This window comes from Durio zibethinus, chromosome 1, assembly GCF_047325235.1.
Source record: "Durio zibethinus cultivar Kanyao isolate XHJ-2024 chromosome 1, ASM4732523v1, whole genome shotgun sequence".
NCBI classification, from domain to species: Eukaryota; Viridiplantae; Streptophyta; class Magnoliopsida; order Malvales; family Malvaceae; genus Durio; species Durio zibethinus.
In genome coordinates this window covers 9,117,588-9,141,873 of record NC_143162.1, presented here as the reverse complement: position 1 = coordinate 9,141,873, position 24,286 = coordinate 9,117,588, and the positions used below count along the sequence as shown (strand labels likewise).

Below are 24,286 nucleotides of genomic sequence, written 5' to 3'. Positions count from 1 at the left end.
ATTTTGGTGTCTTTTTATCAAAAAAAAAAAATAGTCTACTTAAATATTTATGTTATAATAATATCTCTTTACTATTATTTTTATTATCAATTATGTTTTAAATTATCATAGGTTTTTCTTAGTGTGTTATGGTACTTCTTACTCATTTTACGTCAAATGATACTAATTTTACATTCAATGACGGATCTTGACCTTTAATTTTGAGGGGGCCAAAGTAATATTTTATAATTTTTTTCAAAATATATCAAATCTATTAATAATAAAAAAAAATGCAAACATATAATAACAAAATAAGTATACTAATATGTATATGTGTGTGTGTATATATATATATGTATATGTGTGTGTGTATATATATATATATATATATATATATATAGAACAAAATGAATATATTAAATAATTGATCTCACAATTTTCTAATTATAAATCACTAACAATATTCTTTATAAAAATAAAATCATTATAATTTTTTTACAATATTAATATATTATTTTATCATATTAAATATTTAAAGTTTTAAAATGAAAAACTCACCAAAATTTTTTTTTAAATAAATTAAATTTTAAAAATAAAGTAAAGACTTTGATACATAACTTAAAACATTCTAATTTTTTACATAGTATATTTTACATTATGAAAAATAAAAATGTATTTAAACCAATCATATTAATTGTTTTAACATGTAACAATTTTCAAAGAAAATAAGCATGCAGAATATAGTAAAAAATTGATTGAAAAAATGAATCACTATTGGATATTTGTCAAATTAGTTTTAGTTATTATAATACTTGCATATTTATTAAACTTAAATTTTCATATTTGTGAAAATATAGTGTTGACAAATTTATTATTCATTTTAAATTGAAAATTATTTATAATAAGTAAATAAAAGTTAAAGAATTATAAATTTTTTAAATTAAAAGTTGTAATATTTAGATACAAATAATTTTTGTAACTATATATCCAATATAAATATATAAATTAAAAAATAATATATATCAACAGAATAAATTTAAGTTTGAGGGGGTCAAACTAGTTTTTTTATAAAAAAATTTTCAAAATTATTATGAAAATAACATATATATATAACAAAATTCAAAATTTTTTAGTGGGCTAGGTTCTTTAAACCTTATGCCAATGTTTATGTTTCTTCTCACTTATTTACATCATCAAATTTTTTTAATTTCTAACTATTTTTCTTATATATATATATATATATATATATATATATATATATACACACACACACACGCACACACAATAACAATAATTAATTAAAACTTTATATTATCATCATAATTATTTACATTATAATAATATATTTTTACTATTGTTCTTACCTTTCATGATGTTTAAAATTTTATCGCTTTTCTCTAACTTATTTTTTTCAAATGATACTAATTTTATGTTATTTATCACTTGTTTATGTTATATATTTGTTTTTTAATTTTAGTTAATTTTTTTTATATTTACAGCAATAATAAATAATTAAAATTTTACATTGTCAACATAATTACTACTTTTAAAATAATATTTTTTATGATAATTTTTACTTTTCATTATGTTTATAATTGTCATAACTCTTTCTTAATATATTATAATACTTTTTATCCATTTTACACTAAATGGTACTAATTTACATTTGTTCTCACTTGTTTATGTTACTAATTTTATTTTTTAATTTCTTATTATCATTTTTAGATATTTATAAAATAATAATTAATTAAAATTTTATTTTACTAGTATAATTATTTATATTATAATAATATGTTATTATAATTGTTTTTAATTTTTATTACGTTTAGAATTGTCATAACTTTTTTTAGCATATTACCATAATTCATACCTATTTTAAGTCAAATGATACTAATTTTACGTTTTTTCTCACTTGTTTATATTATTAATTTGTTTTCTAGTTTTTCAGCTATGTTTCTTATATATTTACAAAAAATAAATAATTAAAATTTTACATTGGTAACTTAATCATTTACGTTACAAGAAATTTTTTTTTATGATTATTCTTATCTTTAATTATATTTAGAATTGTCATTACTTTTTCTTAATATGTTATGATATTTTTTTACTCTTTTTATGCTAAAGTATACTAATTTTATGTTTTTTTTTCACCATTTTACGTTACATATTTGTTTTCAATTTTTAGTTATATTCTTTATATATTTAAAAAATAATAATTAGCTAAAACTTTAAATTACCAACATAATTATTTATGTTACAATAATATATTATTACAGTTGTTCTTACCTTCCATTACGTTTATAATTTTCATAACTCTTTATTAGTATTTTAGAATACTTTTTACCCATTTCACATCAAATGATATTAATTTTATGTTTCTCACTTGTTTACCTTATCAATTTATTTTTTATTTTTAGCTATTTTTCTTATATATCTACAGAAATAATAATTAATTAAAATTTAAAGTTGTCAACATAATTATTTTTTTACAATAATATCTTTTTATAGTTACTTATTTTTTTATTACGTTTAAAATTATCATAATTATTTTTTAATATGTTACAACACTTTTTGCATATTTTAGGCCCAATAATATTAATTTTATGTTTACGCTCACTTATTTACTTTATCTATTTATTTTTTAATTTTTATATATTTTTTATATATTTGCAAAACAATAATTAATTAAAAGTTTATATTATCAATATAATTATTTACATTACAATAATATATTATTATGGTTATTTTACTTTTCATTACGTTTAAAATTATTATAATACTATTTAGCATATTACAACATTTTATATCAAAATTACGTTAGATGATACTAATTTTATCTTTTTTCTCACGTATTTATATTACCAATATATTTTTTAATTTTTAACTAATTTTCTTATATGTTTAAAAAATAATTAATTAAAAAATTTTATATTGACAACTTAATTATTTACGTTATAATAATTTATTTTTATAATTGTTCTTACCTTTAATTATGTTTAAAATTATAATAAGCTTTTTTTTTAATATGTTATGACACTTTTTTCAATTTTACATTAAATGATATTTATTTTACATTATCTATCTGTTTTTCAATTTTTATTTATTTTCTTTATATATTTAAAAAAATAATAATTAGTTAAAATTTTATATTGTCAACATAATTATTTATATTATGATAATATTTTCTTATGGTTGTTTTTACTTTCTATTATGTTTAAAATTCTAATAACTTTTTTTAGTGTGTTACAATACTTTTTACCTATTTTATACTAAATGACACTAATTTTATGTTTTTCACACTTGTTAATGCTATCAATTTTTTTTAATTTATAGCTATTTTATTTATATATATACAAAAATAATAATTAATTAAAAATTTATATTGCCATCATAATTATTTACCTTATAATAATATATTTTATGTTTTTTCTTACTTCTAATATATTTAGAATTGTTATAGTTATTTGTTATTGTGTTATGACATTTTCTACCCATTTTACGCTAATTGATGTGAATATTACGTTTCCTCCCAGTTATTCATGTTATCTATATATGTTTTTATTTATTAGATATTTTTTATTTATTTATCAAAATAATAATTAATTAAAATTTTACGATGCTATCTTAATTATTTATATTACGATAATATTTTTTATAGTTATTGTTACATTTCATTAAGTTTAAAATTATCATAGTTCTTTTTTAAGTGTTATGATACTTCTAATATATTTTACGCTAAATGATATAAATTTTATTATTTTTCTTACATGTTTACATTAATCAAAAATTTATTTTTTTAAATATAATTTCTTTTACATCAATTTTTATTCTTGAATGTATTTTTAACTATTTTCTTATATATTTATAAAAAGATAATTACAATTTAAATTTTATATTATTAACTTAATTATTTATTTTAAAATAATTTTTTTAACACTTTTTCTTACATTCAATTATGTTTTAAAATTTTCATAACTCATTTTTTAACGTATTATGATATTTCTATCTCATTTTAAATAAATTGATATAAATTTTATTATTTCTCATTTGATTATGTTAATAATTTTTTATTTTTAATTATAATATCAATTCTTTTTTAAGTTAATTTTTTTTCTTTGAAAGAATTTTATGTTAATATTTTTTAATTCTTTAGAATTATTTTTATAATATTTTTTAGCAATTTTTGAATATACCAATTACATTATAATTTTTTAAAAATAATATTTTTAATTATTATTTTTATTTTTAAGTAATTTTATAAAATGTAATAAAGTGAAAAATAAAAAACTATTACATAAAGTGAATATTATTTATATGATATAAAATTTCATAAATTTTATTTTACAATCTCATTACTTGATAAATAAATTTTATCAATCTTTATTTTAAAATTTAATTAATAATTAAAATTTAGTTATATAATTTAATAATTATTATTTACCAACTTTATTATAAGACTAAAAAATTTAAAACTTATAGTACCACTAAAACATTATAAGACTAATAATTATAAGACTACAAAAATGCCCGGCAGAGCAGAGTGTTGGGCACGTCATAATTGAAATAGTACTACTAAAACGTTATGCGTCCCCGTATCCAGCACAAAATATCAACAAACTACCACCACTATTCACCAATCAGAGTTTGAGTTCAAAAATCTATCCATAGACTCGCGCGCATCGGATCAGAAGAGATTCGAGGGGCATTACAAAATGGGAAGTTTTCAGACTTCTGCATTTTGCGCTCCCCACTCCCCTTTCTCTGCAACTGGCCTCTCTGCTGCCTTATCTCTTCTCTACCCTTAAACAGCTCCCAAAATTCCCGACCAATCCCAATCCACTATGAGAGAAGACAAGGCCATTTTACGCCTCCAAACCATCCCGGGCCTCGCCCCTTTCGAAACGACGAAGAGTGATGCCCCTCTCTACGCAAACGCCCGGCTCACTGACAATTTCAACAACGGCTGTGGCAGTGCTTGTAATTTCGCCTGTCTTTCGATGGCAGAGAAGAGAGAACAGCAACGAGATTTCGCGCCCACTCCAGCTCAGCTCCTCAACCATCCTTTGGCTGCTCTAGCTTACGTCCCCAGAGACGCTGCCATTTTCGCGGCTGGCGCCATTGCTGGAGCCGCTGCTAAAACTGTCACTGCTCCGCTCGACCGTATTAAGCTTCTTATGCAGGTTCATTATTGGCCTTTCGATTCCATTTTGACTTAAATTAGAACTATAAAGACGTTACCTACCACGTTTTTGCCGCGCGTAGTTGTTCGTTTAGTTATGTTAAAGAATATATTCATCGGTTAGTTAGTTAATTATCACTTAATAACAGTGTAGATTAAGAATATCAATTTTATTTTGGTTGAAAATTTGATAGTTTTATTGAATTGAGAATTGTATGAATTTGCCATAATTCATTCTTTGTTGTTTCAAAATGATATTTTTTACAGACTCATGGTTTGAGAGCTGGGCAAGAGAGTGCAAAAAAGTCTATTGGTTTTATCGAGGTATGTTTTTGGTTTATTTCTCTTGTTCTTAGCTGTGTCTTTACTCTTCTGTTTTTTTTTTTTGGAATTTATAATATATGTTTATTGAATTTTAGCAGATGCAAGTAGTTGTTTGAAATTTTTATATTTGAAATGTTGGTGATTATTTGGGAATAAATTGCAGGCAATTGTATTGATTGGGAAGGACGAAGGAATTAAAGGATACTGGAAGGGCAACCTTCCTCAGGTTCATTGCAATTTTTACTTCCAATCATTATTTCAGAATATGTTTCGAGTAAGTAATTGCAATGATTTATTGAGCTGCTATTGATAAAGATTTGTTACTAAATGGTTCAGGTTATAAGGGTTGTACCGTACAGTGCTATCCAGCTTTTTGCTTATGAAACTTATAAGGTAATAAATGAATATGTATAACTGAATCTTGGCATTGTTCTTACTCTATGTCCTTAGATGGAATCACGGAATTAGTCGTTTGATTCCCATTTCCTATTGAATTCTAGAAACTTTTCACGGGAAAAGATGGTGAGCTTTCTGTTATTGGGAGACTTGCTGCTGGAGCTTGTGCTGGCATGACATCTACTTTTGTAAGTGATATAGCGATTGAGCCTTTTTATATTTTTGTTTTGTAGGGTTCTTCCTGTTATGCTTCTTCCTGAGGTTTGATTATTGACTATATTATTTAATCTATTAAATGAAAAAAAAAGAAAGAAAGTGTCTTTTGCATTTTAGGGAGAAACTTTTTCTGCATTTTAAATTTGTCTATGACCAGTTAACTTTGGTTTTTGGATTTTGTCGTTTCTGTCTCTTGAATCCTGTTTTTTCTTATTGATTGCTCAGTGTGTTTTACAAATTTCAATCTTTCACTTTTCTGGTCGTTTTTATGTAGATAACATATCCGTTAGATGTCCTCAGACTACGTTTAGCTGTTGAACCAGGGTATCGGACAATATCTGAGGTATGCTTAACTCTCTCATCGTTACCACATGAAGATGACCATTTTATTGGAAGATGAACCTTAATGTGCTGCTTCTAGGTTGCATTGACCATGTTGCGAGAGGAAGGTTTTGCTTCCTTTTATTATGGTCTTGGACCTTCTCTCATTGGCATAGCTCCATATATTGCTGTGAACTTTTGCATATTTGACCTGTGAGTCCAAATGACACTGCTATTTGTAATATATCATATGAGAGCTCAAACTTAAATCTGCTGTACAAATTCTTATGCTGATAACAGTGTGAAGAGGGCTTTGCCAGAAAAATATCGCCAAAAGACTCAAGCATCTCTACTGACAGCTGTAGTGTCAGCTACTGCAGCTACTATCACCTGCTATCCTTTAGACACAGTAAGAAGACAAATGCAAATGAGGGGCACACCGTACAAATCAGTTCTGGAAGCCATTCCAGGTAAGTTAATGTGACTACTTATATTGCCATGACTGATAACAAAGTCAAAATAAAATGTACAAAAATCACATCAGCATTTGGCATTTATGACCATAGTCTTGCATGCTTTTTCTCCCTGAGTGCAAGATAGAACTGCATTGACTTGGGTATGTTAGAATTTCACTTCGCATTATGTTCCAACCGTCAGTATTTATTATAGTCCACACTTTTCGGTATTTCACCATCAAATTAAAGTTTCCTTTATTTTTTTATCATTTGTTATGTTCTAACACTTGTTCATGGAAAAATAAAAACTTGAGACTTGATGGTTTCAGTAACAACAATATATTCTTGCTTGTGTAGGTATTATTGAACGCGATGGAGTTATTGGCTTGTACAGAGGTTTTGTTCCCAATGCATTGAAAAACCTACCAAATAGCAGGTTGAGTTCCATTCCTTTCCTTTTTTTTTTTTTTTTAATTTATTCCTTGAAAGTACTGTTTGGTTTGGAACAAGATGATGTATGGGCCATATTCAATGTTTGGTTTAGAGCCAGAATATCTTTAGGCCTTAGTCATATCATTCAGTCAATTTCTAATGCTGATAATGCCTTGTTCGAGATCTTGCAAGGTTTTGCATGTCGACTTAGTTCTCTAAGATCTATGTAGGGATAGAACCAAAGTAGCTAACATATCACATATTTAGATATCCCAGTTCCCATGGAGTCGCAACCATCCTTTGGTAATTTTGTAACTCTCCTTTCCCACCATTCTTAAAATATATTTCTCGCTATGGGTTAGGTGGTTTCAGTGATTTCTATATTCAGTGTCATCATCATTGCTGATAGATCACTGTATATTTGGTCATGCAATTGTCTATTTAGTGGGTGCTAAAGATTCTTCCTGCATCATTGGATCAATTTGTCATGAATTTCCAGTTTCACTGATCTGAGACATTTGTTACTCATTTCAACTGCAGCATTAGGCTTACCACCTTTGACATTGTCAAACGTCTAATTGCGGCTAGTGAAAAAGAGTTTCAGAAAATTGTAGACAAAAATCGCCAGAAAGAAAAGCAGGAAACGAATGTTGAACAATCCTAATTTGCAAGTCATAGCATTTTTACTGTTTGTTTACTGTCCATTTTTTCTTCCAGAGCTTATGTTCAGCTAGAAGTACCCATTATTTGTGAGATTTACGGTTCACTAAGATTATCTTTATGATATGTGAGAATCGAAAGGTGCCAGCTAATATATGTGCTTGGATGGTTCCTATTTAGCCAACGTTGCGGTAGTCAGGCTAGTTTTTTTCAATTTTAGGTGGAACTGCAATTTAAGTTTCGCCATTATGGTAGGAAACTTGCATTACCAAGTAACCATGTACTATCTTACATGAACGTTCTTGAGCTGCCAGTTATTTGTTGAACTGGGGCTGTATTATTGTATGACAATTATTTGTGCAAGTTCTTTTTGAGTTTCGTCTTTCGAATTTGAATGATTTTTCATGCCATATTTTACTTTTACAGGGGTAGTAGAACTTCATTAATATTGTAAGGGGATAATTTGTATTTTGATTTATGAAATATGTTGCTTTTAATGATTTGATGCTTACAAAAAATTAATGATTAAATATTTAAACTTTGTTTTCGTCAAATATTTTGTATCAATAATTAATACCGCTAATCAAAGTATTGACAATAAAAAATACTAACCAATAAAAATGTCATGATATTATTGGTATTCTTTGTCATATCAGCTTACCATTAAACAAAATTAGTATATAAAGCAAAATATTTGAAGAAATCAAAATTTGAGTACCTAAATTATAATTTTTTTTTTTTTGTAAGTAGCAAATTTGTGAAAAATGGTTTAGTTGAGCGTTAACTCACATATTAACTATCTTTGTTCTAAAAGAGGAAACTGCTAACCAGTAAATTTACCAAATGCTTTTCTTAATCCTGGTTAGGGATCTCTTTTTTTAGTCTAAAAATTAACATAGCAACTAGTAAAAAAAACTGACAGAAAATTATTTTCCTTTGTATAATTTAATTAGCAAAAGGACTTGACTAAAAAGAGATTTTGACTAATCCTCACTTACTCTCAAAGGAACTCTCCAGCTCCAAGCGACGGGCCAAGCTTTAAAAGCCCAATCGCCCAATACTTCTCAAATCGGGTTAGCAGCTATTGATTGAATTCCCCGATTTGGATGGTTACGGAGCTAAGAAACCAGATAGGCGGCAGCGACACCTTCAGCTTCTTGTTTGTTCAATTGGTTTTAAGAGCTGCAGCGCTGACATTGAGAAAAAAGTGAATCTTTCAATTCAAAATTTTCGTTAAAAGCGAATCTGATAAGCTTACTCAATCCTAAAATGTCTATCTCTTACTCTGTGCAACTCCCGTTTCCTTCTCGGATTTGCCCTTTTCAGAAAAAGAGCATCGAAAGGAGACTAGGCAATCTTCGAACTGTCCACTCCTCTAAAGGTCAACAAGAGCCTGACAATGATAGGTACCTGCTACTTCACCCAACCCATTTTTTATTTTGTTTCAAATTCAATTACCTGAATTTTTAACATGTTTTCTCTTATTCTTTTGTAGAATTAGTAAAAGTCGAGACCAAGTGATTCTAGTAGAAAGATATGGAAATGGTACTATTAAAAGGTCTATGACTATATCCCCAGCATTTCATTCCCGTTATTTAATAGAAAGATATGGCAATGGCACTATAAAAAGGTGGAATCTGAATTATTATTACTGTTGATCACTGTTCCATAATCAGATACATGCTACATGATGATGATTTGCATATTCGAACTTCTCTTGAGAAACACGATTCAACAAGTAATGAGTTGCAGGGCTCACATTTATCTGACCCAAAATTATCTTGGCTACCAGACATCCTCAAAGATTTTATCTTGCCTGCAGGTTTCCCAGGTAAACTAACATCTAACATTTCCTTTCATTTGTTGTTTTTTTTCTTACTTATTCTCCCTGCTTATTGTCCAAATAAGCAAATCTATTGTTTAACAAGTATCAACAGAGCTCAATAAAAGCTTTTACCAGCTGTAATCTACTTGCTTATCCTTAAGCTTGATTAATGCAGGATCAGTTTCCGATGATTACTTGCAATACATGTTGTTACAGTTTCCTACGAATGTTACTGGATGGATCTGTCACACTTTAGTTACATCAAGTCTTCTAAAGGCATGTCAATCTAACTCCGGCTATTAACCTTACTTGGGTATGTGCAGTAGGATTTTCACTCCCTCATTTTGGTTTGAAAGAATAAAACATGCTTTAGACTGCTAAAATGTTGCTTTTTTTCAAAAAGGGGTGTTATCATCTTTTAAAAGATTATAGTTTTCTTTAGTGTCACTAATTATAATTTGAATTCATTTGGTATCAATTAGTATGGATTTTGATAGCCATGAGTGATGTTTAGAGTTTTTGATTTTTCAAATAAGGCTTCCATAGCATTTCTAGATTAGCTTTTGTCTTCATGAATCTTTCATCTATTACTGTTACTGTTCTATTAAGCTTATGTGGCATTTTGGAAATGTTAATCATCTGATCAGAAAAAAGGATGGTTGAACTTTTGTTTCTTTATATTATCAACATTCTCTTAATTAACCATGCAGTTTATCTTTTTCAATGAGCTTCCTCTGTTTCTTCTTAGTATCTTGAATGCATTTCTACTTCCCCATATTTTACTGACTCTCCCCATATTGCAGGCTGTTGGTGTTGGCTCCTTCTCAGGAACTGCTGCTGCTGCTTCTGCTGCTGTCATTAGGTAAATTTCCATGATTTGAGATATCCATCTTTGTCTACGTGAAAGATTTGCATCCACGCTTGATAATGGAAATGTAAATGTTTCTTCTGCATTTCTTTGTATGTGCATGTATTTGACTCTGCACTTAATATAGAAATAAAAGCAGTACACAATCCTTTTTTTTTTAATATCAAAGTAGTTTTATATGTCATTGAATAATTTACATGTCTGTTTGTGCAGATGGGTGTCCAAAGATGGCATTGGAGCTATTGGGCGCTTATTCGTTGGTCTGGCAATTATAAAAAGACCTTAAGTTCAGAAAAGTTATGTGATGAAATTTATTGGTTACTGTTGCTTTTTTGTTCCCAGGTGGCCGATTTGGAAATCTATTTGATGATGATCCTAAGCAGTGGCGCATGTATGCTGACTTCATTGGCAGTGCTGGAAGGTTTTTCTTGACTATAGAGTTGTTAAATAATATTTGAATCATTAGAGACAACTGAATCTCTTAATTTATTTGTAGCATATTTGATCTAACAACCCAAGTTTATCCTGCCTATTTTGTACCATTGGCATCTCTTGGGAATCTCGCTAAGGTATTGCTCTGGTCATACAGGTCTTGGTATTGTCTATATATAACAATTCGTGCTCAATAAGTATGTATTTCATGAAAAATAAAATAGGGAAGAACTACCAATCATGTTTATACTGAAGTCCAGTTATGGAAAGAGAGGACATAGTCTTTGTTGATTAGTTAATGACTACAGAAAAAATGCAAGCATGCACTCTATCAAAAATCAAAGTTTCCCCCTAAGTTGGATTAGAGAAGTAAAGTCAGTTCCTCGTGTCAGCTTTACTGCAAGTGCAAAATAGCTGGTCTTAGACATTGTTTTTCATTAATTTTCTGAAGATTAAAATTTGACCAGGCAGTGGCAAGAGGACTAAAAGATCCTTCATTCCGTGTGATTCAAAACCATTTTGCAATCTCAGGAAATTTGGGAGAGGTGGCTGCTAAGGTAATGTATATGTGGTAGTGTCTCTATAGAATAAAGAGAGCTTTTTGCCTGTATGAGTGATATGTAATATTGGTTTTACAAAATGAAGTCATCTTTGTAGTTAATTGACCAAAATTTTCAGGAGGAAGTTTGGGAAGTAACTGCTCAGCTGCTTGGTCTTTCTCTTGGCATACTGATCCTGGTATGTTGTGTGGTTTTTCAGGATACTTTCTGGCTGGATGTCAATTTATCATCAACTGTATGTTTCTTGCTTCACCATGTTATAGTTGAGTATTGACAACAATAAATGCAGGATACTCCTGGCCTTGTAAAAGCATATCCAGTATTGGTGTCAACATGGGCTAGCATGCGGCTTCTTCACCTCTGGTTACGTTATCTGTCACTTTCAGCTCTACGGTTTAACACAGTAAGTGTGTTCTAGTTCTAACAGACTCCTTTCCTGTACAGAGGCTAAATCAGGCCTAATATGTTAACTCTATCAGGAGAGATGCACGACTAAATCTCGATATTCTATATCATAGTTGTTTATGTTCTCGCGGAATCAATATGTACATGCTGGCAAGTGAGGATGAGACTCAAAAGAAACCTGTAGGAACATGGAAACACTCAAGAATCAAGTGTGGGATCTAGGAATACTAATCTTTTTTTTTTTTAACTTTTTGTGACAGATAAATCTTAAGCGTGCTCGTATTCTGGTAGAATCACATGTTTTACACTCTAGAGTTCCTGGTAAAATTATATACCTCTTGAACTATTGTTATATGAAATATATTGTTTCAACAGCAATGACCCATTATTTTTATTTGCCCAACAGGATGCAATGACTGCAATAGGGACGAAAATGTTTTATCATGGCAGAGATTCATAAAGCCACGGATTATTTTTGGTGCGCCCTTGGAGGAGATGTTAGTTGGTGGGAGATCCACTTCCATGGTATTGCATGATTTGCTTGTCATATATGAATACTATTTGGATCAATGAAGTTAATAACAACAAACTTACCAGGCAAGAGTTCCTTTTTAGATAATTCTAGCTGCTTTTTCTTCTAGAACAGCTGAAGACTATCGTGAGAATATATGAGAGGGAGAAATATATTCTCGTGGTGAACCAACGGCAAAAAGATTTTGAGGTCTTTGTTTCATTCAAGGTATGTGTGTAAGACAAACTTAGAAAACTGTTATGAGATCAACTCTTTAGTTTAATCACGCCTAAAATTTACTGCAGGTGGGTGCTACAAGTGTATCCGTTTTGCGTAGCGTGTGGCAGACATATTGGCTACACGAGAACTTGAACGTTTCTGCAAATATCTTTGATCAGCTTGCAAAAAGTTTGTCTGAGATGGATGATAGGTTCGAGGAATTCATCCAACAGTTGGGTAAAGCTGGATGGGATACTCATCAAATTAATTTGAGGGTCCCCAAGGAAATCTCCATTGACGAATATCCTGTTTAACGCTCAAATTATGATGATCAAATAGCATCTTTCCCAGCAGGTGCCAAAGCTGCCTTGTGCCTGTAAAAAAGTGCAACTGGACATGCTTTGCAAGTTGAGTTATCAGGGAATAATGCAAGTGTTCCATGCAGCTAAGGTACTGAGCTATGAGGGCCAAGGCCAACCACCTTCCTCGAAAGATAATTTTGATGCGGCAACGAACATTGGAGGGTACAGTATAGAGTTCCAGTACAACTGCTAAAGCTTGAAATGTAATTGGTTTGCTGAATGTTTTTTAGGCGAATGGTGAATACATTCTTTTAAGGATACATTTAGGCACTTAAAATTGACATTAATTCAACTATTAAGTATTTCTTTTACTTCTTTAAGAGTTATTATAAAATAAAATGTAAATAGTAAAATATAATATCAGTAAAAGTAAAAAATATTTGAAAATGACATTGATTCAAATGTAATTTTTTGTATAAAGTTAAATTAAGAAAAAAATCATGTTAACTAATTTCATTTAATTGTATTTTTTTATATTTTACCTTTAAACAAAGTACTACTAGTGAATAGCAAAATGGCAAATAAATGGCCAGATAAAAATATTTTCAGAATAAAAATTTGAATGCATGAAATCCATAAAAGAGGTATTTTTTTCAAAATCGTTAGAAAAAAAATAATTTAAATAAAATCTGAAGGATTTTTTTTCATGAACTGAAATGGAGCCTAATGATTTCTCAATTGCGCCGTAATAATGAATTTCGATTTTAGCCCATCAATTTTTTAAAAAAATTTAAACCGCGTAAATGTCACCGTTATAACCAATAAAAAAAAGAACAGCACGGGCGGCAAAATTCACTAAGCCTCCGTTATTGTTCAGAGAAGTAACCCTTGCATTAGCAATGCTCTTCTCTCTGCAATTCTCCCCCTACCGATCTTCACCACTCTCTCCCCTAAATCAAAACCCTTCTCGCACGTGCCACACCTCCACAGATTCAAGAAGCTCACCTCACACTTGCCAAAGTCCCCACTCTGCTCGGCCAAGGAACACGCACTCATCCAGCAAGGCAAAGAAGAAGAACAAGAAGAAGCCTTTGATCGGATAGTCGAAGACCAAACGCTTCCATTGGGACTACGGCAAGAGGCATAGCCTAGACACGTGGCGGTGATCGTGGATGGAAACAGGAGGTGGGCCCGGTTCAGAGACTTGCCCATGGGGTCCGGTTATGAGGCCGGTGTTCGGTCCTTGAGAAAGATTGTGGAGCTCTGTTGCAAATGGGGAATAAAAGTTGTCAGTGTTTTTGCTTTCTCTAGTGATAACTGCTTTCGTCCCAAAGTTAGCTTTTTTATTTTTTTTTTAACCTTAAAAATTGTTTCTTTTGATGGGAGTGTTAATTTATAGATATTGCTTTATTGCAGGTGAAAGTGGAATTTTTTATAAGTTTGTTTGAGAGTGGAATGCAGGAGGATAGGGGGATTTTTTTTGAGGTAATATTAATACATGCCCAACTTATAGTGTGTTTGGATTAAGGAAAAGTGAAAAGAAATTAACATTTTTCTCTCTTTTGGATAGGAAAGTGCGGAGGAAAATGGGAAGGGAATTTTCAAATCTTTACAAAAGTGGGGATATTGGAGAGAAAGAAACTAGCTAATGTGATTCTTTCCAATTTCTCTTAATGGGATTTATGTATGTTGTGGGGTTTAGAATAACAAATGGCTTCGTAAATTGCATGAATGATGTTGATGTTGTGCTATAAGTTTCTCTCGTACTACTGCATTTGCTTTGGAAACCCTATGTTTTAGTTTCTAAAATGTTGCTGATTTTCTATGAGCTTTTCGAATCAGATCTGTATGGATGTAGTTTTCAATGTTTCTCGATTATCTTGGTTTTTATCTTGTTGGTAAAAGCCATAACATCTTTCCATTTTCATTGGCTTCCATTTATGATACTATATTATATGAAATTATGTGTTCAACCTATACAAAATTAGTGTCTCAGCTGGTATGATGTTTTTATCCAGTGAATTATACTTAATTATGCAACACCTTTTATACTCCAAACAGAAAGCCCCTCGTATTTTTATTCAGGATTGCCTTGAATTTTGAAATAGGATGCTTTTAGATGTCTTTGATGAATCTCCTTTCATGATGAAATATCAATGCTGTGACTCTTTAGTTTTCCCTGACCATTATTTCCACTGATTCTCCATTCTGACTTGTTGATAGCTTCCAAGGAAGAAACTGGTGACCTTTTGTCTTATAACAGGGAAAACATCCAAACATCTGTTATTGGAGATCTAGCTAAGCTCCCTGAGGCCCTACAGGAATTGATAATCAACTTAGAGGAAGCCAACAAGAACAATACACATTTTCAACTAATTGTAGCTGTCAGTTACAGTGGAAACTATGATGTTGTTCAAGCTTGCCATAGGCTTGCTCTGAAGGCAAAGTGTGGTCTGATTGAACCCAGCGACATCAACAAGTCTCTAATTGAAAAGGAACTAGACAAGTCTCTAATTGAAAAGGAACTAGAAACTAATTGGAGTGAGTTCCCCTATCCTGAAACTAATTGGAGTGAGTTCCCCTATCCTGACTTACTTATACGAACCAATGGTGAGTATAAAATTAGCAATTTCATATTATGGCAGTTGGCATATGCGGAACTATTCTTTGCACAAGCACTGTGGCCTGATTTTGGAGAAGCTGAGATTTTAAAAGCATTTCTAGCCTTTCAGCAAAGGCAGAGACGTTATGGTGTATGAAGTTCTTGAGTACATGTTGAGATCTTGTTGCACAAACAGATTATGGAATGGATTTGGAATTGTGGCGGCATATGAAGGGGCTTAATGAGAAGCTTCGTATGGCCACTTACTGTACCAATCAACTTGCTCAGAGCATCTTTTTGAAGTGAATTCTGGCATCATAGAGGAACACCCCTTACTGTTCAAGTTTTATATTGATTACACTGCAACAGGACTGTGCGGAATCAGATGGTAAGCAAGGAAAGTGCTGTCCTTGGAAGTTGATCTGTAAACATGGTTCAACTCTAGGAAGTTATACCGTGTTGAAAAAAAAATCACTATAATTTCTAACTCTGTAATCAAATTTGGAAATTCTCTTTACCATGATTTGGTATTTAACATGGAAAGAAGACTATCTGCCTTCTCTAATGCTGTACTTTTGGGGGTGTTAGATTTCGAACCATGTAAATTGCAGTAGCCGATAGGATTTCACCGGGTTAGTATGAAAATAATACTTTCTTGCTGCTATGTTTTATACTACCTTCATTAATGTCAATGGGCTGTCATCTACATACTTCTAGATGTGATATACCCTAAACCGGTTTTAATTTAACTTAATCCAAATTTTGTAGGTACTGGCTGGAGCCCCTATTGCTTCTTCTAGTGTTACGCAAGAGCTCTTGTAGTTGCGTGTTGAATTTTGATGAGGAAAAAAGCAGGATCTCGAAGCTCCACCAAGAGGTCTTTGCACAGTAAGATTTAATTTGAATTCAAATGAAATCCATGGTAAAATAAAAGTGGAGACTTTCATTTTACTTTGGACCGCATCCACATGGTAGTTTGATAGGTCGGTTATGCAAGGAAATGGTTGCTTGCGACTCTTCAAAATGCTATGGAGTTTGGTGGCATCCTTAAATGGGGGTTGGTATGTCCTTATCAGAAAATAAATAAATTATGACAACGTACCAAAAACAGTCTTTAATTATTTATTTTGTTGAGCCGTGCCAAAATTTTCAACCATACTGGCTCTTAGTCAAATTAGTTAGGTGTTTTATCAGCCACTAATTGGAATGAATGCTTGTGTTGTTTGCCATGTTAAACACTTTTACCTTCAAAATTTGTTGGTTGGAGAATGACCTAATGTTAGCACCTAATTACTTTATATTACTTAGAGATGTGTGGCGACAGTAGCTTTAGCTTGCATTTTGTGTTAAACTTCTTTTTTTTTTCTTTCATTCAACTGAAATGTTTGTCAGAAAAAGTGCCAGGCAAAAACATGGACATCCTTTTTCTAGGATTTTGTAGTTCTTTACATTTCCAAATTTCTAAGCAAATGGATACGAGGGAAAACACATAAAACACATGGTCTGCATACTCTTTCAGCAAAATCTTGATATAGTTAATTTTTTTATCTTTATAAAATAAGGATTTTGGTTTTTTTTTTTTTTTATATCTACAAAAGTTAGCCCTATCAATAGAATAGAATACAAAAATTATACCAAAAAATAAAAATATGATACAATTTAAAATTTATCAAAAAATATTTATGAATTTAATATTAATAAAAAATATATTTCTTATTTTTTATATTAATATAAATTATAATATATAATTTTTTTAATAAAATATAATATGAATATACAAAGTATATCAATATTTTACCCATGCAAATATTATGATTTTCAGATGCAAAACAAGATTTTGCTAAATGAAGACTTGCTTCATTGTTGCAATCAACAAATCAAAAAAATTAATAATTTAATAAATTAAATATACTAAAATAATTTATTTCTTAGCTACTGGATATTTCCAAGTACAGGTGGAAGAAGAAAACTTTCTAAATTTGCCATTTGTATGGAAATGGGTATCTAATGGTGGGATCCATGATTTCACCAATCACGACACGTCGCACCCGATAACTACCAAATGTGGTACCCCGCCACTGAACCGTTAGATCACAACATGGACACTCGCCACGTGTTTCCTCTGCCGTCTGCATCATCTCCTCCCTCCCTTTGTCTAAGTAAGCAACCGTGGTTGCACACATTCCTAATACACCCAATCCAAACAAACCGGCATTATTCGGCTGTGATGAGAAATGGACGACCGGGTTTGAAGGGCGGAAAATATCGAGGAAAAAATGAAGGGTAGTTTTGTAAATTTGACAAAAAGATCTCTTCAATCTTCTTCTTCTTCGGCAGGCATTTAATAAAGACTTAGCTGACTGCTGAGAAATACATGGAAATACTATTACGTGTGCTCTAAGCGAAAGCTTAAGAACTTTTTTATTTTATTTTACTTTTTTCTATTTCTCACAGTCTTCAGCTTCTTCTGAATTACAAAAGGTTTTTCTTTTACAGAGAGAAAGAGTAATTTAAGCTTTGAACTGGGTCTTTTTTTTAATTAAGTAAAAAATTGTTTTTTTTTTGTTTGGTTTAAGCTTTTGGTTATTATAGGTGATGTTGATGATGATGATTCGCTGAACAGTTGTTTGAGGTAAATGGTTTGTTGGGGTTTTGGATTTTGAGCTGTGAATCAGTTACAGGGTTTTTGCCAAAAAAAAGGGGCGGGGGGGGGAAGGGAAATTAATGAGGAAATCGTTTAAGGATTCTCTCAAGGCTCTTGAAGCTGATATTCAGTTTGCCAATACCCTGTAATTTCTTCTCTCTTTTTCAGGCTTCATCTCTTTTTGCTTTTTTTTTTCCTTAACTTTTCTTAGTAGTTTTGTGATATTCTATAGATGAGCATGGAGAATATTGATTGACCATGTTTTTTCTTTTTCTCTTTTAAATTATTTTTACCATATATCTTTTCTGGTATAACACTAAAACTTGCATAGGTTTTTAATTGTGGGGTATTGTCTGATTCTCTGTCAAATATCCAATGTGTGATGTTTATTTCTTACATTATGTTGTAATGCATTAGAATTCTTGTCATTTAGTAAATCAATATTTCATTACTTTGGGGAACTTTAGATTGTTAGTATGATGACTCCCATCATGTTTATGGTTCTATATTGAATATTCATTACTTAACTGGCAAAAATTCCAGTGATTCAATGGCAGAAAAAGGAATGTTTTGTTACCTACTTTAACTGGCTTAGACGTTTTTCTTTTACTGGTGAGAGCATTCTTTGGTGGTTCCTATAGTATTGAAAGATTAGTAGATGTTCTTTTTCTTTGTCAAGCTTTAAGATATTTTGGGATATAGTTAACTTATCCTAAAAGCAACATGTTTTTAGAATTTAAGTTGCAAGCTTAGCCAGAAAAGGTAAAAACTGAGAAGGGTTCATATAACATTGAATGTCTCAGATGAGACTCATAAGCGTAGTGAATTGATATTCATGTCCTTTAAGTGGCTCATCTCAAACTAGTTCAAATTTTCTCAAATCACATAAATTATGTTCAGAGTGACATTCAAACATAACTTTGTATGTGTGGCTTCCTTTAGGTGGCTGCTAATGGCCCTAAAATTTGGGGTTAGTGTTCCTTTTTTTCTGTACCTTAATTTTTTATATAGGGTAGTTTCATATGTTCTGTATGGGATTTTATATCTGCATTGATTAATAAATGGTAGGGACTACATTTTACTACATGTTCTTGCTGAATGCAACCCTTCCATTTTGGTTCCTTTTGTTGATTCTAATCTATAAAATTGGCCTTTAATGATCAGGGCTTCTGATTATCCAAGAGAATATGATGGCGCCTGCCTTCAGATGAGATTATCTTACAGTCCAGCTGCTCAGTTCTTTCTTTTCCTTGTTCAGTGGACTGATTGCCATCTTGCTGGTGCCTTGGGATTGCTCAGAATTCTTATATACAAGGTTATTTGCAAGTTCTTATGTAGTAAATTCCTAATGTTCTTTTGAAGTTTTGAATGATAGTATGTCAAGGGCTTTAATTTGTGGCGTTTTTCTGCAGGCATATGCTGACGGGAAAACCACCATGTCAATTCATGAGAGGAAAGCTAGCATAAGAGAATTCTATGGTATGTAAGAGGGATTTGTTGTTGCTGTAGTTCTGCCTGTATTTGATTCATGTTTATCTCATGAATTGATATGTGCTTGTGTTTACCTTCTTACGAAATCTTTACACTTTGAGTGGTTTGGATTATCATGATAGGGGTGATCTTTCCCTCATTATTGCAACTTGCAAGAGGTATTACTGATGTGGATGACAGGAAACAGAAGGAAATTTGTGCTGCAAAGTACAAGAAAAGGGATGAAATGAATAGAGGAAAGCTCTCTGAAATTGATATAGAAAGAGAAGACGAATGTGGGATCTGCATGGAGATAAATGGCAAGATTGTGTTGCCCAATTGCAACCATTCTATGTGTATGAAATGTTACCGTACTTGGTATGTCATAATGTGCTCTCTTCATCAAAAATACTTTTCTCTTGCTTTTCCTTTTTGAGTACCAAGAGAGCAGTATGGTGAGGGGATTAAAGGAAAACCACCCAAAATCGAATTGTGCATGATAAATATAGCTAGATATCAAGAAACATACAAAAAGGATTTGCTGTAGAGCCTTGTAAATTTAAAGAGCTTAGTGTCTCAAGCAATGTCTCTTTTCAAATAATTCTGGCATTAGCTTTTTGTGATGGATAGTTTACAAGCGATTGTCACTTTATACTTTAGTTAGGCATATAATATTGAGAATAATGTTAGTGCTTTATGCTCTTTTTAGGCGCACAAGGTCTCAGTCATGCCCCTTCTGTAGGGACAGCCTCAAAAGAGTTGATTCAGGTGATCTTTGGATGTATACTAGCAATAATGAAATTGTTGATTCATCCTCAATCTCGAGGGAGAATATGAAGCGTCTGTTGATGTACGTTGGAAAGTTGCCACACATTGTTCCAGATCCAAAGACTGTTTCTTATGATCCACAACACCGATGATCACGTACTGAGTTTTAGAATTGTAAATAACATATGAAATTAATGTTTCTTTTATCTTTTTTAATTTCATTGTAGTAAATTTTGAAGGTGTAGATAAACATTCTTCGCTAGTAAGGTAAGTTTTTGTATGAACTTCTCATTTGATTATTAACACAAATGTCCGTTTATGGTGACGTAGGCTGTAACCGTCAAATTTTCATTTGTCATTTAATGACTTATCAAGGAATTGACATGATTCTAGTTGCTGTTGCTGTTGGTGTTGGGTTGCCTTCCCCTGCTTTTGTTATTTGTGATTTTTGTACCAAAAGGAAAATGCTTCCTTTTTCCGCCATATGTTATCAAATTTGAAATCAATGACAAAGTCTATTTAGTATTTTTGGTACCTTAATGAAGAGAAATCAACATGCAGAATTCAAAACATTACCAGCAACAAAGAATTCACTGCGAGTTAAAAATAAATCAACATAAAGAATTTAATGTAACAGAAGTGCTCTTATCTATAAATGAAAATAGTTTTGATTGTGAACAAACTGTTTTGATCCTTGGACTGGTAACATGCTCCAAGGAATCACTCCACGTACTCGAAGCTACTGTTTGTACCTTGGAATAAAAAGATTATTCCCGCCATATGTGTTCTTTGCATCCAAAAGAGGAAAAGATTTAACAACTTATTCTCTCTCCACCATTCAATAACAATGTGTCTTAATTAAGTGTGATCTAAGTTTGAACGAACTCTTATGAAAAAATTTTCAATGCAGGCCAACAAATAAATTGTCTTTTGGGACATAACTGTGGCCAAGGATAACTAGAAACATGATATATATACATATATATATAGATACACACACACACGACATACATACATACATACATACATATATATTAACTTAGAACTCTTAGCTTCTTGTGAGTAAATATGTTGGACTAAAACGAGAAAGATACTAAAGCATAGTATTTTAACTTAGAACATGTAGCTTCTTGTTAGTAAATATATTGGATAAAAACAAGAAAGATACTAAAGCATCCTGCTGCTAGGGTATTTTAGATAGGTATTACATTTGACCTAGAAGTATGAACATACAAATCTAGAATCCTTCTGCAATGTTAAATCATTTTATGTCCAAATCAACCATTCATTTTCAATCCTCGTCCTCTTCTTCCTCCTCGTCATCTTCCTGCTGATGTTGCCCTTCCTGAAGGAGTCAAGCATAAAAAATATACAACCAAAAGGGAAGTAAAATTTCTTACTATTACACATACAAACATAAACTAATAATAATGAAACCACGATTTATCTTGGCTGCAAAAGTTAGCCCACAATTAACAGCAGAGTCCTAATAATGTCCACTGTAAATTATTTATCTTAATAGCACAAAAAATTACCTCTCCACTAGCCAAGTCCTCTTCATCATGCACCTCCTCGTCCTCTTCATCATCCCCCATACCATTAGCAGAACTTTCCTACCAATTATGTTTGTAAAAAAAGTCAAGTAGCAAGTCAAGCAAATCACTGCATGAAATGAAGATACAATCATGCAGTTTGTTCACCTGCTTCTTGTTGTAGACCTTCATTTGTTTTTCATACTCAGCTTTTCGTTTTCCAGCTTTGGCCCCATAAGGAACTTTTTCCTTCATGTACAGGCAATGAAATCATTGGCAGAAATTATTACAATTAGTAATAACCTTCTTCAAAACGGAAATTTTTATGTATTATAACCACTAATCTACCTTGCATGACAATTAAGTTCACCAACAGAATCACATGGTGAATATTTAGAAGAAAAATGAAACAACAACACATATGCATACATTCAGATAATAATAAGCCACAAAGAATTCCGGTAAAGACACAAGATATCATGGACTGGTGAACTAATAGATAAGCAGAAAACAGAGAAATTTATTGATGTCCAAAGTCCATGCAAACTGAACCACCAGTGTCAAAAAACACGTTGCCATCCATATAAAAATTTTATAACTTACTTCCTCAGACATCGATTTCCACTTCTCTCCAGCAGCTTTACCAACCTTCAAGCACAGAAGTTCAAAGAAACAACCTTAAAATCATTCAGAGAACATACATTCAATAGCATGCTCGAAGATTACTAATTACTTACAGCTGATACAGCCTTCACATTAGGATTTTCCTTCTTGAAAGTGGCTCTAAACTCCTCACTGTTACACAAACAAGACATTATACCAATGAAAATAATAGAGCACCACATTCAAATATTAATACTCAAAGTTCAAGACACATACAGGAACACAAAGAAAGCACTAGGAGGCCTCTTTGGTTTGTTAGGATCTTTCTTAGCCCTTCTCTCCTTCTTGGCTTTTGGTACGCTGCTTTTACCGAGAGTTGCCTTACGCTTCCCAATCTTTCTAAAAAAACCCATAATCCATCACTAGAATACTATTGTATCCACTGTATCAAACATCCATATATAAACATTCATTAAGTATCAATAAAATTCATTGATTTAGCAATCACTGCTAACACGTTAGCCATAACAATGAGCAAATTCTCATGAAAAATTACAGTTCACTTTACTTTTAAACAAACAAAAAACAGAAGTACGTCAACTAACCTGTCCTCAGCAGGCTTCAAGGCTTCGGCCGTGTTCTTCCCTGCAGCCTTACCTCTAGCTCCCTTCATTCTACTGCGAACCAAAAAAAAAAAAGGAAAAAAATCAATAATAATTTAGATAAACATGATTAGAAAGTTAAATTTGTGCACATAATGAACAAATTGACTTCGATTAAGAAACAAGAACAAAGTGCTTAAATAATCCTATTACATGGTTATTTCCTGATTTAAAAAATTCCTCTATGAAACAGAAAAAAAAAAGAAAAGAGAGAGTTGCGATCTTTTTAAATTTCTCATTCAATGAAATTGAACTAATTTTGCTAACTTACTTCGCCGTTGTACTTACCTTTTAAGCTGAAACAAAATAAAATTAAAAAAAAAAAAAGAAGTACACTCTGAACTACCAAACAGAGCCAATATAATCTGATTAACAAATAAAATTAAACAAACAAAAAATAAATAAGAACAAATAAGGAATAAGATCTAGAAAAAACCAACGCTACCTTAGAAAAAAAAATCCAAGAAAGGATGATGCTTTTGAGAGAAAAACAGAGGAAACAAAAAACAGAGAATCGCAGAGTTTTTAAGAGAATAATATCAAAGAGCACAGAAAAAGAAATGGAATGGGGCAGAAGGCGGTGAAAAACTTGATAGAAGTGACCGGCTCAGCCTGTTTACTTTTTTAGGGCTTAGGCGTCAAGGCGATCAGCACCATACAAGTCAATGTGGTTATTTTACTGGATATAGCCGGTTTGATTATTTTATTAGGGTTACGTGACAATGAAGGAGATTTTTCTGATGGATGAGTTTCAGCGGTGCTGATTATAATTGCCGCCAAATTATCACCTACAATGCGACGACAAAGGAGATATCTGTGACGCGTTTGAGGAGTTGACACGTGTCTTTCTTTTTCTTGGAAGAGGATTTGAAATTGATATGACCAGCCTTACATTCATCATTTAATATATAAATATAAAAA

The 24,286-nt window shown here is 31.3% G+C and overlaps 4 protein-coding genes and 1 pseudogene across 9 annotated transcripts; 4 read left to right on the top strand and 1 right to left on the bottom strand.

Annotated features, from left to right (window-relative positions):
• Nucleotides 1-4,706: 4,706 nt before the first annotated feature.
• On the top strand, nt 4,707-8,336 carry LOC111312042 (putative envelope ADP,ATP carrier protein, chloroplastic). Its single transcript, XM_022911983.2, has 10 exons — nt 4,707-5,159; nt 5,426-5,482; nt 5,646-5,708; nt 5,819-5,875; nt 5,983-6,066; nt 6,369-6,437; nt 6,516-6,628; nt 6,716-6,885; nt 7,228-7,306; nt 7,843-8,336. The coding sequence occupies exons 1-10, from the start codon at nt 4,821-4,823 to the stop codon at nt 7,964-7,966; spliced, it is 1,155 nt and encodes a 384-aa protein (XP_022767718.1). The 5' UTR covers nt 4,707-4,820; the 3' UTR covers nt 7,967-8,336.
• Nucleotides 8,337-8,975: 639 nt separating this feature from the next.
• Nucleotides 8,976-13,455, top strand: RUS5 (root UVB sensitive protein (Protein of unknown function, DUF647)). Of its 4 annotated transcripts, XM_022911982.2 has the most exons (16): nt 8,982-9,169; nt 9,289-9,368; nt 9,458-9,507; nt 9,639-9,793; nt 9,963-10,063; nt 10,591-10,649; nt 10,869-10,915; nt 10,998-11,076; nt 11,152-11,224; nt 11,555-11,644; nt 11,766-11,825; nt 11,937-12,050; nt 12,313-12,373; nt 12,459-12,577; nt 12,699-12,791; nt 12,869-13,455. In XM_022911982.2, the coding sequence occupies exons 4-16, from the start codon at nt 9,643-9,645 to the stop codon at nt 13,094-13,096; spliced, it is 1,275 nt and encodes a 424-aa protein (XP_022767717.1). In that variant the 5' UTR covers nt 8,982-9,169; nt 9,289-9,368; nt 9,458-9,507; nt 9,639-9,642; the 3' UTR covers nt 13,097-13,455. The 4 variants fall into 4 exon arrangements, with proteins under 4 accessions (XP_089618678.1, XP_022767716.2, XP_022767717.1 ...); XM_089762552.1 differs by having other exon boundaries at nt 8,976-9,368; nt 10,004-10,063; XM_022911981.2 differs by having other exon boundaries at nt 8,978-9,368; nt 9,458-9,520.
• Nucleotides 13,456-13,652: 197 nt separating this feature from the next.
• LOC111310661 (cis-prenyltransferase 4, chloroplastic-like) lies at nt 13,653-17,278 on the top strand (annotated as a pseudogene). Its single transcript, XR_016342995.1, has 4 exons — nt 13,653-14,417; nt 14,501-14,565; nt 15,345-16,318; nt 16,455-17,278. The product of XR_016342995.1 is annotated as a cis-prenyltransferase 4, chloroplastic-like (transcript).
• A 724-nt stretch (nt 17,279-18,002) lies between these two features.
• Nucleotides 18,003-20,971, top strand: AIRP2 (RING/U-box superfamily protein). Its single transcript, XM_022911976.2, has 6 exons — nt 18,003-18,191; nt 18,279-18,475; nt 19,495-19,645; nt 19,743-19,809; nt 19,944-20,178; nt 20,510-20,971. Exons 2-6 carry the CDS (start codon nt 18,411-18,413, stop codon nt 20,718-20,720), a joined length of 729 nt encoding a protein of 242 aa, XP_022767711.2. The 5' UTR covers nt 18,003-18,191; nt 18,279-18,410; the 3' UTR covers nt 20,721-20,971.
• Nucleotides 20,972-21,659: 688 nt separating this feature from the next.
• LOC111312040 (high mobility group B protein 1-like) lies at nt 21,660-24,000 on the bottom strand. Of its 2 annotated transcripts, none has more exons than XM_022911980.2 (8): nt 23,811-24,000; nt 23,309-23,380; nt 22,980-23,145; nt 22,838-22,895; nt 22,704-22,748; nt 22,269-22,349; nt 22,104-22,181; nt 21,660-21,913 (listed from the first exon to the last, which is right to left on the bottom strand). In XM_022911980.2, exons 3-8 carry the CDS (start codon nt 23,114-23,116, stop codon nt 21,860-21,862), a joined length of 453 nt encoding a protein of 150 aa, XP_022767715.2. In that variant the 5' UTR covers nt 23,117-23,145; nt 23,309-23,380; nt 23,811-24,000; the 3' UTR covers nt 21,660-21,859. The 2 variants fall into 2 exon arrangements, with proteins under 2 accessions (XP_022767715.2, XP_022767713.2); XM_022911978.2 differs by having other exon boundaries at nt 22,980-23,102; nt 23,811-23,995.
• Nucleotides 24,001-24,286: the final 286 nt, after the last annotated feature.